The sequence below is a fragment of the Rhinolophus hipposideros genome (genome assembly GCF_964194185.1).
Source record: "Rhinolophus hipposideros genome assembly, chromosome: 24".
Lineage (NCBI taxonomy): Eukaryota > Metazoa > Chordata > Mammalia > Chiroptera > Rhinolophidae > Rhinolophus > Rhinolophus hipposideros.
The window spans coordinates 441897-455762 of NC_138070.1; the positions used below are offsets into that span (position 1 = coordinate 441897).

Genomic DNA, 13866 nt, shown 5'->3' on the forward strand with positions numbered 1-13866 from the left:
CCATGGGAGTGAACGAGGTGTGTGTAACGTCCAGCGCAGGCCAGGCCCATCCCTGGTCAGCAGTAGAAAATGGCAGCTGTCTTGGCGGGCCGTGACCGCCCATGTCCCAGGATAACGGGGGAATGCTTCCTGCCTTGTGTTTGTAGAACAAGTTGTCAGACAGACGTTCCAGAGGCTGAGCTAATACATGCAAATTTCCCATTGTTCTCAGAATCACATCTTATTCAGGGGTAGAAGAGGAGGAATTGCAAGATTTCAAACAGGAAGACGGCGTTTGGGTGGGACCACGTCCTCCCTGAGGAGGACAGCCTCCGTGTCCGCCAGCATGTCCCATCATGTCCCATCCTCAGAATCGCGGGCTGCAGGTCACTTCTGAGCCAGCGGTGTGCACACTGGGCCCGCATGTTTGATTCCCGGGGCGCCCTAACAAAGCCCCCCAAAATGATGGCCGAAACAACAGACATTCATTCTCTCTGGTTCTGCAGCCAGAAGTCTGAGATCAAGGAGTCACAAGGCCACGCTCCCTCCAGGGGAGGGTCCTTCCTGCTCCTTGCATTTCTGGTGGCTCCAGGGGTCCCCGGCTTGTGGCCGCACTGCTCCTTCATGGTCACACGGCCTTCTCCTCTGAGTCTGTGTCCGAAATTCCCTCTCCTTATGGGGACCCCAGTCACTGGGTTAGGCTCCACCCCAATTCAGGATGCCCTCTTGGTAACTAGTCACATCCACAGAGACCCTGTTCCCAAATAAAGTGGTACCTGCAGGTCTGGGTAAGCACACACAGTCTACAGAGCCAGCTGCCCTTTCAGGGGCCCTGGCGCACGGACCCCAAGGGCAGAGGCAGGGCAGGAACAAGGATGCTGGCACCCCTGCCCCTCACTCACGGGTCTTCTCGTGCAGCCAGGAGTGTGGGCAACAGGACAAAGTCCACGCACAGGTTCCATCTGCTCAGGCCCTGTAGGGTGGCAGGGACCTCGTTAACATTCACAGGGTCCTCCTGCGTACGTTTGCCCTGGCTTCCTGGGGGATGCAGCAGCCCTGACCCTTTAGCGGGAATTCCTTGTGAGACAAGGTGGGAAGCCACACAGCAGATACGAGAAAAGGGAGAAAGGTGAGCGTTCCAGAACCCGGCAGCAAAGTGGTGTGTGTGCCTTTCCTGAAAAGCGAAGTCACATCTGGGGGCTTTTAATCGGCAGAGCTGTTACAGGTCTGTCCATTCAAAGGACCTTCATGGGGACGATCAGAGACCCTTGCAGGCCACACAGATCCTGAATCCCATAGCTTCCTACAGCTGCTGCGGCCGTGGGGCCAGAAGGGCTCCAGGGCACGGCCCAGAAGTTCTGGCCAGCACAACTGACAGTCAGGTATAAAAGTCCAACAGGAAAGCCATTTCCAGATGTCTTAGGACTCAGAAAGTTTACTTTGCACACGGCCCTTCTGAAACGTCCCTGACAACATGCTTCAGCCAACGGAAAAGGAAGTCGGGGACTTAGGACGATGTGGGATTCACAGAACATGGAGCCAAGCCAGGGTCCACGTCAGAGGAAACCCAGGACGGCGACTGGGGAAATGACACGAGAGGAGTGAGGACGCGGGCGGGCTCGGGGAGGTGCGGACCCGAGGACCCGAGAGTGGGCGCCTCCTTAGAGTTTGCACCCAGCTCCACTCCAGTGCCAGCCCTGCTGCGACATTGTTCTCGAGAGGAATCTGGGCCCTGCTCCACGTGGCCTGGGATGAGGAATCCCTGAGCTCACGGAGGCCGCGGAAGGTGGTGGAGCTGGTCCCACAGTGCCACACTGCCGCAAACATGCGCTGGTCCTGGTGCTTGCAAACCGTGTGACTCGAGCATGGCAGCTGACCTCCCGGTGCTTCAGTGTCCTCATCTGCAAAGTGGCTCTGCTGCAGCACCTGCCTGCAGCCGTGTCGTGGGGTTCCTGGGGCTAAAAGGGCATGTACCCATGTGTCCACCTGGAAAGCTGCACAGAAAGCCAGGAACCAAACCTTAGGAAAAAACCCAAATATGCCTAATTTGGGAATACAGTGTCAGGGAAAGCAAGCGATGTGGCCTCGACATTTGGAAATTCTTCACTAAGTGGCAGGGCTTTAACAGGTGAGAGAATCCCCCTGTGGTCTCTGAGGTCCGGTGACCCTGGCTGCGCAGTGTGTCATATTTATGTAATGACCACGTGACCTGTGTGGCCTCGTGTCTGGTGTTAGGACCGACGTTGAGCCAAGGCTTGTGGAAAGTTGGGTCACGGTCACGTAGTGAAATGTGTGAGCTAGGCGGGAGGCGCAGGGGGAGGCATGCTGATGTGTTTCTTTTGTTATTTTTGCAATTCAACATTTTATGTTTTTATTGTGACTTTCATTGTGGGAAGTCACATGAGATGTCCCTTCCTAACAAGTGTTTAAGGGCCCAGCACAGCATGGTTAATGAGACCCTGTGGAGCGAGCTCTGAGCTTATTCAGATAAGTTTAGGTGTTTACATGTAACTGAAACAATGTATGTAAATGAACCCTTATACCCGCCCTCCAGCCTGCCCAATAGTAACTGCGGGGGGGTGGGGGGGTGGGGGGTGGGAATTTGCTTATTTCTCCTCTCACCTGGTAGGAAGTCCTTAGACACCTGCTAACGTCGATACTTCCAGAAATAGAGCTGCAAGTATGCCTCTTAAGGTCACAAAGGTAACTACCAGAACAACTAAAAATAATAGAGCTAAGAAAAATCAGGGAGGGGGGCGTGGGGGCCGAGTGTAGGCGGTGGTGACAGTGGACTGAAGCCCAGGGAAATTGTCTCCGACTGACATCAAATTCCTATGCAAATGTGCAGGAAAGGGACTAAGAGTCATCCGTCCCTGACAGCAAGGAGGGCGTCCTAGCCTGATGAGCACTGCTCTGGTCCCCGGTTCCCTCTGGGAACAACATCGCTGAGCTGTGTTCCTTTCCTGACACAAGTTCTAGAACATTCCAGAACACCCCCAGTCTGGCCCTCTCAGGCAGGTGCCCACACGCACACTTCCTGGTCACCCTGGAAGTCTGAGGGCTCCTTTCCAGCCAGTGACACCTGTCCTGGAGGTTACCTGCTGCCCCGAGCCCCAGGTTGGCTTTGTCCGTTGCTGAGCCTTGTAGACAGAGCCTGTCTCGCTCGGCGAGCCACTCCTGAGACCCCTGCAGGTGGTTGGGGACAACAGCAGTGCCCTCCTCTTACCCGAAAGCCACCTGCCTTTGTGCACAGTTTCAATTGGTTGGAATGAAAAAGACCTACAATATCGAGGGCTGTGAGAAGGGGACCAGCTGCTTTGCGTTTTTTGTTAATTTTTATTTCGTTTATATTTTTAAAAATTAAGAGACCTTATTTTTTAGAGCAGTTTTAGGCTTACAGGAAGACTAAGAGGGGAGGCCCCTCCCACACATTCTGGGTTGTTAATAACAGACGGACCGACATCATCATCCCCTGAAGTCCACAGCTGATATGGGTCATGCTTGGTGCCACACGTCCTGTGGGTTTGGATGAATGTGTAGTGACGTGTCTGTCATTCCATGTCATACAGGGTCATTCCTCTGGCCTAAATGCCCTCTGTGCTCCGCCTATCTCCCCACCCCTCCAAGCACAGAGCTTCTTACCGGCTCCATGGTTCTGCCTGTCCCACCACATCCTGCAGCTGGAAACTTGTTGGGTGCGAGGAATTTCCTGAGTGGGCCTGAGAGAGGGCTGTGCAGCGAGGCTGGGAGGGGCGTGGGAAGGACGGCTACATCCTGGGACCTGCCTGACCACCCTCTTTCCTCCTCCCTGCCAGGCTTCGCCAAGCCCATGGGTCTGGTGGAGGGGCCGGGAGGCCTGGGCCAGGGTGGCATGGCAGCCACTCTGCAGGACGACAGCCAGGAGACGGAGGGCAAATATGAGGAGTATGGTTACAACGCTCAGCTGAGTGACCGCATCTCGCTGGACAGAACCATCCCCGACTACAGGCCCAAAAAGTGAGTAGTGGCCCCTCCCACAGGGACCAGCAGCAGCGCCCCAGCCAGCCGTGACACAGACCTTCACAGAGGGGTGGCACAGCCACTCCGGGTGTGGGGAGCCCTCCCAGTTTCCTCTGCCCTCAGCCAGGCACCGGCGTCCTCACGGCGCAGAGGGGGCTCCGTCCCTGTTGACACACACATTTGTGGGTCTGGGGAGGCGGCTGGCCCGTGGCTCAGCGTGCTCAGCGTGCGGCCACGAACACAGGTGACACAGGTGACACAAGTGACACAAGTGACAGAAGCTTGAAGCATCAGGCTCTGCCAAGCACATTTGTCCTACTTGCTTCTGGCCCAGTTACCACAGGGGCGGGTGGGGACTTGAAAGAGGCATTTGCCAATCTGTCAGAGTGGGCACCCCCGTCCCCCTGTCCCCAAAGCCCCAGCACTTAATCAGTCAGAAACTCAGATCCCTCAGTGGCCTTGCGTGGCGGTCACTCAGGACTGAGTCGTCATTCCCGATCACTGCGTCCTGTTTGAAAGCTCACGAGGCACCTTGGTGGGAATGAGACTTGAACAAAACACTGCATTAAGTGGACGTCATGGCTTTAATGAGGGTCAGCTGGGCTGCTTCTGGGGACCCATCTGTGGGAACCCTGGCCGGGAAAGCACCTCCGGCAGCGCTTCCTGGCTCCAGCTGGGGTTCGGGGCTGGGCTGGGCAGCCACGTGACCAAGGTTGCTGCTCTGAGTCGGTGACAGGTGAGTGAGTGCTGGGCCTGGGGTGCAGGGACCTGCTCCTGTTTCAGTGTGGGGGGCATTGCTCCACCTGTCCCATGAATGCCCTGGGGACCGTCGTCAGGTACAGCCACGCTCCCTGTACAGCTGGGGCTGCCGGTCGTTTGCCTCCCTGAAATCTAGTTTTCCCATTTGGGGACGTAGCTCCTTGTCTCCCTGGGAAACCAAGGTAACTGTCCATCCCAGCTGCAGGGCAGGTCATGTGACCCAGGGCTAAGCCAGTCCCAGCTTGGGGTCCACCAGCCACAGCGATTGGCTCAGAGCTGTCACATGGCCAGCCCAATCAGACTGAATCTTGGAATTACCTGAGTCCATTGGGGGGGGGGGATTTACATTTTCCCCCAAAGTAAAACTGCAAGGATGGGAACCTGGGGAGCTGCACCATCTTATTGTCAGGATGGGACAGCTTGGAGTTTCAGAACCCACCGTGGAACCCAAGGAAAGTCCCGGCAGGTATGGCAGCCCTGGGAGGTGGGCAGGAACCGGCTCCAGCGCCACAGGATGAGGTCCTAGGTCCAGCTGCTCCTGAAGCTGGTGCTCGTGGATTATAAGTGAAAAGTGCTCTCGGCTCTGCGGTTAATTAGCACACACGCACATACACACACACATGTATTTGTAAAAGTTTTTGCTGAAGCAAATTTTCATTGAACTTGTGCTTCCTAAAGTCGCAGGGCTCCCCCTGGTTCATCCAGCCGCCCTCGTGCCCTCAGGGCACCTTCCTCCAGTGTTGGGCTGGGCCTGGCCCTGGCCCTGTGAGCAGCAGGAGGCCTCTGGCTTCCCCAGGAGCACCCAGACGCCCCTCCCTCCCTCGCGTTCCAGGCGGCTTCCCCTGTGAGGAAACTCAGTCTGCCAAAATGAAAACTGACAGAAGTGATCAAGCTCAGTTGTCTTCTCACATCACAGAAGAAGACTTCAGAGCAAACTTTGGAAGAGCTGACATTTGCAATGCACCTTAATTGGTAGAGACCCGATTTACAGCAACTCTTATGTGAAGGGTTACCCCGCTCCGCCTCCCTGAATTAGAGAATATGGATTTTTTATTTACATGTGTGTTTCTATCCCATTTCTTTCCAGAAAAGAAACGAGGAGGTTCTGATGGCCGTGATATGCACAGAACACCCCCTCAACACACGCACACATACATATGTGCACACACGTGCACAGGCACACACACGTGTGCACACACGTGCGATAGATGAACTAGCAATGGACGGAGGTCTTCCCAAGCCCCTGGCTGTCCCCGCCAGGCTCAGTCCTGGGCCTGAGCAGCTTGGGGCTGCTGCTCAGCCAGCACCTCCCTTGCACCCGGTGGGCTGCATGGCGGGGCTGGTTGCTGTGAGTGACAGTGCTCATGAGAGCATGGCTTAGGACTTGGGCACCAGTCGTCCTGGGACAGAAAAGGACCTGGTGGGACCCATGCCATATGCGGGCCCCAGCCTCTCCCTGCGGCTTAAGACACATGTGTCGCAGAGTGCTGCCCACAGCCAGGTATTACTCCCTTAACCCTGCAGCAAGGCTTTGAGGGCCGATATTGTCCCCACTTTACAGATGGGGAAACCATGGCAGGACAGGCCGGTCTCTGGACTGAGCTCCCCAGTGCCTGGCTGTGGAACTGGGCCTGAGCGGTCTGGAGGACTGGGGGTGGGGAGAGCATCTCCCTGGGGGAGGCTGGGTGCTGGGGCAACAGGGGTGCTGTGGGGTCCCTGCCCCCGCCCCCGTGGACCGCTCCTGGGCCATCTCTCCTTCCTGCGGGCTCCAGGACGTAGCATCCTCCCCCCGAGTAGCTGTGCCACCTGCTGTGAGGGGGACCAACCGCCTTTCCTCAGGGCATCCACGTGGACAGGCGCTGAGAGCTCAGAGAGAGACACGGTGGCTGCCAGCCCCATCCAAGAGCCCACAGGACAGTCCCTGACCCAGAGCCACCAGCCCTGGCCTTCCAGGAGCCACAACAGGAAAGCCAGCAGTGGCTGCCATGTTAAGCCACTACGTGGGAGGCTGGTTACACAGCTGTCGGTGACTGGAACGCAGGGAAGGACCTCCTAAGACACAGCGTTGCAGGATGTTGAATGTGGCGTCCTCCATCCCGCAAATGGCAGCAGCTTCATGCTGTCACGTCGGTGGATGGCTGGCTCTTAGTAGGCCCTCAGCAAATGTTTATGGATGGTAAAATGAATACATGCACAAAGGCAAGCTCAGTCTATGCCCATCTGAAACGTTTTGATTCCTTAAATGGCCTAATCCCCACGGCACCCGTCCATCCAATCAGAAACCGTCCTACTGATGGGCTCTGACAGGTGCAGTCATCAGAAACCCACACGGGACGTCAGAGCACGTGTGTGCGTGCCTGCGCCTGTATATGCGTGTGCGTGTGTGCATGTGTTCCTGCCCCGACAGAGATTCCACCCACAGTTCCAGTGAGAACTTTCTCCCATTAATACAATATTGATTTCCTGTTTTCTGGAGGTAGACAGCTTTTCTAATTAAGCAGCGGCTTTAATTATGCCACAAAGCACTTAACACAGATCTTGATTATTAAGCCTGGCCCCTGGGATCAGGAAAGGAAGACTGTAAATGCAAATCACACGGAACCAGAGCGGAGTGGGCCTGCCCGCCGCCCCGTCTGCATTCCAGCTCAGAGCTGCCCCATGTTACGGCTCTCACAGTCTCCATGACACTGCTTGTCTAAGCTGCCAACCGCTTGGCTGCAACTCTAACAAGTGCAGACATGGTGGACGGGGAAGGTGAGGGCCTGGGACCTAGCAGTGTGAGCCCAGGGCCGGGTCCTGGCGAGGGTCGTGCTGATGCTTCCTGCATGTAGGGCCTGAGAGGGAGGCATGTGGGGAGGCAGGCGTCTGAGATGACGAGGTGGGAAAACTTGGTGTCATCATGGAAACGAGCCCTGTTGTGTGAGTTGTTCCTCGTCCAGGGCACCTACAGTCACCAGGCTCTTGGGGCCACGGCCTGCGCAGGTTTCTCACCAGGAGGCTCCCCCAGGGCCCTCAGTCTGTGCAGGGGGGTGAGGAGGTGTCTGTGGAGAGAGCAGGGGGTCCTCGGGGGAGTGGCACGATGGTCCCCAAGGGCGTGACTCCCACTGGCTCTTTTCTCTGGAACCCAGTTCCGGTGGCGCATTTGGCTTTGGGGTCAGAGGCCAGTGGGAGGCAAATGGAAAGAAGGGACTCAGTCTCAGAAAGACAGTTCCCGGGGGGTGGGGGACGCTGTGCCTCCCTGCCCCCCAGAATCCTGCCTCGGGCCCCCTGGTGGACCCAGCCTCGGTGTGGCACCTGCTCATTTAGGATTCTCCACTGACCTTGCGTCCCTTGGAGGGCAGGAATGTGTCACACACAGTGGCAGCTGCCTCCAGGAAGGCCTCCACAAGGATGTCACAGGCAGAAGCCACCCCAGGGGACGTGCTGCCAAGAGCCCTCCCGCTGCTGTTCCCAGAAACATCGGTCACGGCCTCACGAGGAGGCTTCCTGGTCTGCACTCAGCCCCAGGCCGTCTCTCCTGCAGGAGATGGATGTGTGTCCCCTTGTCACGAGGTGCAGCTCACGGCTCCCCTGGAAGGGACTTCATCCCCTGTCGTCCTGTGTTTATGTCTCCAGCGGCACAAAGCGGGTCCCCATAAATTTCCATTAGTGCCGCTGCCGTGGCCCTGTTTCCCGTGAGGCCAGCCGGACTGTGCCTGCCACACACCCCACCCGGGACCTCGGACGCAACCCCAAGACCCTAGTGACAGCTGCCTGTCCTCTGTGGGACTAGACATTCTCTCAGAAACGCCTCCGTGGTTGAGGAGACCCAGCTTGTGCGGCCCCAGGTGGGGCGTGAAGTCCGAGCCAGCGCCTCCCTGTGGCCGAGCCCAGCCGGCCTCCAGCGTGACGGTAACAGGCTGCGTGTGTGCTAACCCACTGTCTTGTCTGCAGGCAGCTGCTGCTGTGTGCCCAGCGCAGTGTGGGGTCACTGTGTGTCCACCAGACACGGAGGCAGCCAGCCTTGGGAAACGCACCCGTTAAGATGCCACCAGCACGTTACCTGCAGTCAGTAGTTTGGACCCGTTTCAGCGGGCTCAGAGGTGGCAAGCAGATGGGCAGGGCTGGCCTCTGTCTGCACAGTGCCCTCCACACCAGCTGGGGAGGCCTGATGGTGGGGTCAGAGGGCGCAGGGCCCAGCTCGCATGTCCTACAGGCTGTGCCCTTTCCCGGAGGACGTGGGGGTCAGGAAGCCACAGGAGGAAGGCTGGCTGGCGGGGCAAGACCCACCACAGGTCGGGGACGAGGGCTTTGGCAGAGCAGTGGGGGTGGGGGACAGAGGGGCAGCAGCTGGAGAGTGAAGCGGGTCCAGGACATCCCTGATCTGCTCTGCTGTGGGGAGAAGTGTGACACCCCTGCAGGTTTGAATGTGGAAACGCTAATCAATTATGTTGAAATGTTTCAAATACATCACCTGTTGGTCTTCCTTCAATTACAAATGAACCCAGGGCCTCGGTGCATGGGATTGGCCTGGGTTGCTCTCCACCACCTGAGGCCCTGGGAGCCAGGCTGTGGGGGCCCCGAGGCTCCAGACCTGTCTGTCCCCATGGCCATGTCCCGTCACTCACTCCCCACACCTGGGTCCCCTCTCTCTGTCCCCGTGTCCACCCACTACCTGTGGCCATGCCCTCGGTCACTGCGTGTACAAGCTCTCTCACGCAGTGCTCCTGCTAAACTCCAGTTCTTTCCAAACGCCCTAACTTGGCTAATTTTCTGGCAGAAATGGTGCTGTTTACGTCCAGAGAAGGACCCTCTGGTTCCACATAAACTGAGTTATTCTAGGGCTGCGGCTTCGGGGTTCATTTCTGTTTTCCTCGGTCACAACAGAACGCTTCCCTGGCTCCAGTGTGGGGACAGGGCATGTGGGGACAGAGCCCCAGAAAGCAGTTTCCAGGCTCTCGGCCTCATGTGGAGAGGTGCTGGCTCAGATAGTGGATGGCCGTCAGCTGTGGCTGGTTGGCCATCAGCTGTAGCCATTAAGCCATTGGTCACTGATATAACTGCCGAGGCTACAGAGGGGAGCCGAGGAGAGTGGAAGGGGAGACTGGAGGAGAGTAAAGAGAGTCGAGGACAGTTGGTCGGTTGGCAGCAAAGCGGACAGCAGGTCGCACGTCGTGTAAACCCAGCCTCCAGTGAGACCATAGTGGTATGACTCCCCTACCTATGGCTCCGTGGGTGTTCCTTTTTGGCCTCGCCATGTCCTGCATTCTTATGTGGGGAGCGGGAGCAGAGACCCCGCAGGCCGCCCCGCCGGACACCCCGCACGACAGGGCAGGAGCTGCCAACGCAGCTGAGGTCACCGCCCAGGGCAGGGAGGCCCCAGCCGGGGACACAGAACTGCCAGTTCAGGAGCAGAGGGACACCGGGGAAAGGCCCTGCCAGAGGGAGAGCTGGGAACTCATGACATCACTTGAGGAAGATGGGCACGCACGTGGTACGTCCTCGCACCGGGGACTCAGCACAGTCCTGAAAGCGGGCCCAGCCCAGTGGCCACCGGGAACCTGACGTTTTGGGGAAAAGCAGGATGTGAGGGGCCCCTGCAGACAGCACGTCCATTCACGTCAAGTCCAAGCGCACGCAGCCTGTTATCCGGGTGTGAACATACGTGGTCGACCGCGAGAAGAGCCTGCCCGTGACCCACGCAGGAGGAGGAGCAGGCCACTCAGCGACAGTGGGCAATGCAACCTCTTTTCCTTGAACTGGGTAACGGGCACAGCCTGCCGTGGCCTCCTAGCCGTCGGGCCTTCCCTGGGTTCTAGTGTCCCTCCATCTGCTCAACACTTCACACAATTTCTTCTTAATGGAGAAGGGTTATAAGTAAAAAAGATTATGTTATGCCGATTCATGCTGGTCCAAAATGAGCATTACCTGTGTATATTGAACCATGTCTAATGCAAACAATTTGTAAGCTGCAAATGTTCATGACGAGTGTAACTTGTGAAGTGTAGGTGAACGGAGTAAATAAGGTAGTATCACCCTGGGGAAAGCATGCGCCTCCTGCCACATGCGTCCTCACGGCCGGGATGGCCCCACCTGTGCGTTCCTCGTCCCCCAGTCCTCGCATGGCTGGTTCCTCCTTATCCTTTGGGTCTTGTTTGGGCTGAATTGGGTCCCCCGAAAATTCACAGGTTGAAGCCCTAACCCCCAGGACCTCAGGATGTGACCGCATTGGAAATGTAGGGAGGTGGTTGGGGGGAAATGAGGTTATTGGGCTGGTTTCTGACCCCATAGGACTGAGGTCCTTAGAAGAAGAGGTCAAGATACCCACACAGAGGGACAGCTGTGTGAGGACACGGGGCACAGAGCCGTCCACACACCGAGGAGAGAGGCCTCGGGGGAGCTAGCCCTGCACACACCTGGATCTTGGGTTTCCCGCCTCCAGGACGGGGGACAGTAAATGTCTGCTGTTTATGTCACCTGGTCTGTGGCGCTTGTCACATCTGCCCTAGCAGCTAATGCAGGTCCAAACACACGGTCACGTCCTCATGGCTTCTCTTGATCGTCTCATGTAAAGACGCCCCCAAGGCACTCTCTGCCCCATCGTCCCCTTTTTGTCTCCGCCACAGCCCCTGCCACGCTCTGGAATCAGTTCTGTGTTTGTTTACTTGCTCTTTGCCCCCTCACCAATGGAAGTGAGGGCTGGAGCTCGAGGCCTCCAGCGCCTGGAACAGTGTCCCCTGGATAGCAGGTCCTCACGAAACAGCTGCTGACTGCGGGGTGACTTCTTGACACAGGGAGCACGAATGGGTCCCAGAGGGCCGCTGGCCTCCTAACCGGTTGGAAGGAGAGGAAAGGGGGTGGGGAGGCTTCCTGCACGCCTCAGACAGGGTGTGCTGGCTTCTGCTGTCACGAGGACGGTGGGAAGCTGACGTGAGTGTCAGCAGTCAGGGCCCGTGAGTGAGGGTCCGTCCACTCGTTAACAAATGTTTGTTGATAACCTGAAAAAAGGCCAAAGTGGGAGCCAATAAACATTTATTTGAGATCAACAAGAATAGCTGTTCAGGCAGAAGCCAAATAGTGTTCCAATGAGGAGACAAAAACCAGGGGTATTTATGAGAAGGGAGGGGACAGTTAGAGCCATAGAAGGAAGGCGCTGGTGTCGGTGCACGAAAGCTACCTAGTGACTCTAATTCTAAACCCTGTGTTTAATTTTCAGTCCGGGAGCCACTGTAGGTAACCAGTCCCTTAGGCATAACATCTGCTTTCTTGTATGTTTGCAAAGAGTTCTTTGGGACACAATGTTGCAGGCCCCGTGCAAAGGTTATTTTGTCCCATTTTCACATCCCACAGGTTTGAGGAGTCAGACTGGCAGCCCTGCTCCATTTTAAAGTGGCTCCGTTTTTAGTTTTTACATTGTAACCTGCTATGTGTAGGCAGAGCTCTGGGTTCTGGGATCTGGCAGTGAACAGGGCTGCTCTTTGTTCTTGCGTTCTGAGGGGACAGAGACACCGCATAAGGACGCTTGAAGATGGCGAGCTCGGTGAGAGGAGGCCTGGCACGCGATGGTGACATGATGGGACACGATGGCCGTGTCAGATCTGCTGTGAGGCGGTGCGGCCTCTGGCCCCCCAGGCCTCCTCCAGCACCTCTGCTCCCAGAGGCTTCTGCTCCAGGTGCCGCTGCTCCTGCCGTCGCTCTTAAGATGTATTTCCTTCCTCAAGTTTTTTTTTCCAGTTTTACATATTTTGCAAGTTCATGAAAATTGTGCGTTCCAACTTTTTTCCTCTGCAGAAAAATAGAGTGAAGACTTCTTGTCACAAAGCGTCTTTCTGAGAGATGAGGTCTCCCTGGCGGGTGTCTGGCCCGTGTCAGTGGGACAGTGGGGGCCTTCGCAAGTCACGCTGGGGCTCTAACTCCAGCCGTGGGGGAGGGGCTCCGGGAGGGCTCTCTGCTCGCACACAGGGCGGGCGCCCAGGTCCGTTTGCGCCTGAGGCTGAGGTCTCAGGTTCAAATCCCCACGCCAGCACTTACTATGCGAGGGGGAGACTTAGCCCTCCAGGCCATAGGGTCCTCGTCTTTACAATGGGGTCGTTTGGTTCCTGTTAGGCTTGCTGAGAGGGGTAAGTGGGCTGATACACCAGACATAACACGCGAGCTGTGACTGTAGGACGATTGGTTCTCACAAGTGTTAATCATTGTGGTTGGTGACTATCACCATTGGTGAGCACCATGCTTGCTTGCCATTGTTAGTAGTTATTACAATTACTAGTTGTAATTATTGGTTAATGTAAGTTTTGGCTATCATGATTATGAGTTATCAGAGGATTGGTTTTCACCATGACTTGGTGGGTGATCCTTGTAGCGCCCGGGAACCCCAGTGTGCCCTGCAGATAGCAGCTCTTTCTCCAGGCGTGGGATCAGCACTACTGGAGTGAAGGGCTAGTTTTGTCTCCAAATACGTCCACGTCTAACCCCCAGGACTGCAGACGTGACCTGGTTTAGGCATGGGGTTCTTGCCGATGTAATTAGTTAAGATGAGGTCCCACTGCAGCAGGGCGGCCCTAATCCAATGACTGGTGACACACAGGGACAAGGCTGGGCCGACAGAGGGCCCTCCCCGTGTGGGCCACGGGACTGCCCAGGTCACGCTCTCGCAGAGCCGGGCCTGCTGCAAAATACTTGCATAACTGCGGTTTTCTGTTTTGCAAATATGACCATTTTCTGTAAATGTCCTGTGGGCACAGGAAAAGCCGTTTCTTCTCTGAAGGGTTAGGGACACACCATGCACCTCCCTCCTGGCCTAACTCATAGACTGTGTGGTTTTGAAGGCAATGCACACGCACGTTTCCACCAAACTCCTGTAAATCCTCATGGTTTTCCCATTGACACTCAGCTGCCGGTCACGTCCTGAAAACGGTTTATAACCATTTTTCTCCATCACAAAGAGCTTTGTGATGCCTGGTTTTCTGCACTAAGTTCTTTCCTGTGTGATGTTGGGCGGCATTCCTGCTTTGGGCAGGGGGAGGGAGGGCGGGGGGTTGTATTTGCCTGGTACCTTTTCCAGTTCAGTATATTTTCGACTTTTTTTAATCACTTTATTATTTTTTATTTTTTTAAAAGATTTTATTGGGGAAGGGGAACAGGACTTTA

At 56.3% G+C, this 13866-nt stretch overlaps 1 protein-coding gene across 5 annotated transcripts in view; it reads left to right on the forward strand.

The window, feature by feature from the left end:
- The window catches only part of GALNT9 (polypeptide N-acetylgalactosaminyltransferase 9), a 61649-nt gene that overhangs the window by 17502 nt on the left and 30281 nt on the right, over nucleotides 1-13866 (forward strand). For all 5 annotated transcript variants that reach the window (XR_013992459.1, XR_013992460.1, XM_081036699.1 and 2 more), the window contains exon 2: nucleotides 3795-3975. Coding sequence is in view for 3 of the 5 variants with exons in the window: in XM_081036699.1 (XP_080892825.1) it covers nucleotides 3795-3975 (181 nt within the window). In the remaining 2 variants the exon portion in view is untranslated. The remainder of the gene's footprint in view (nucleotides 1-3794; nucleotides 3976-13866) is intronic.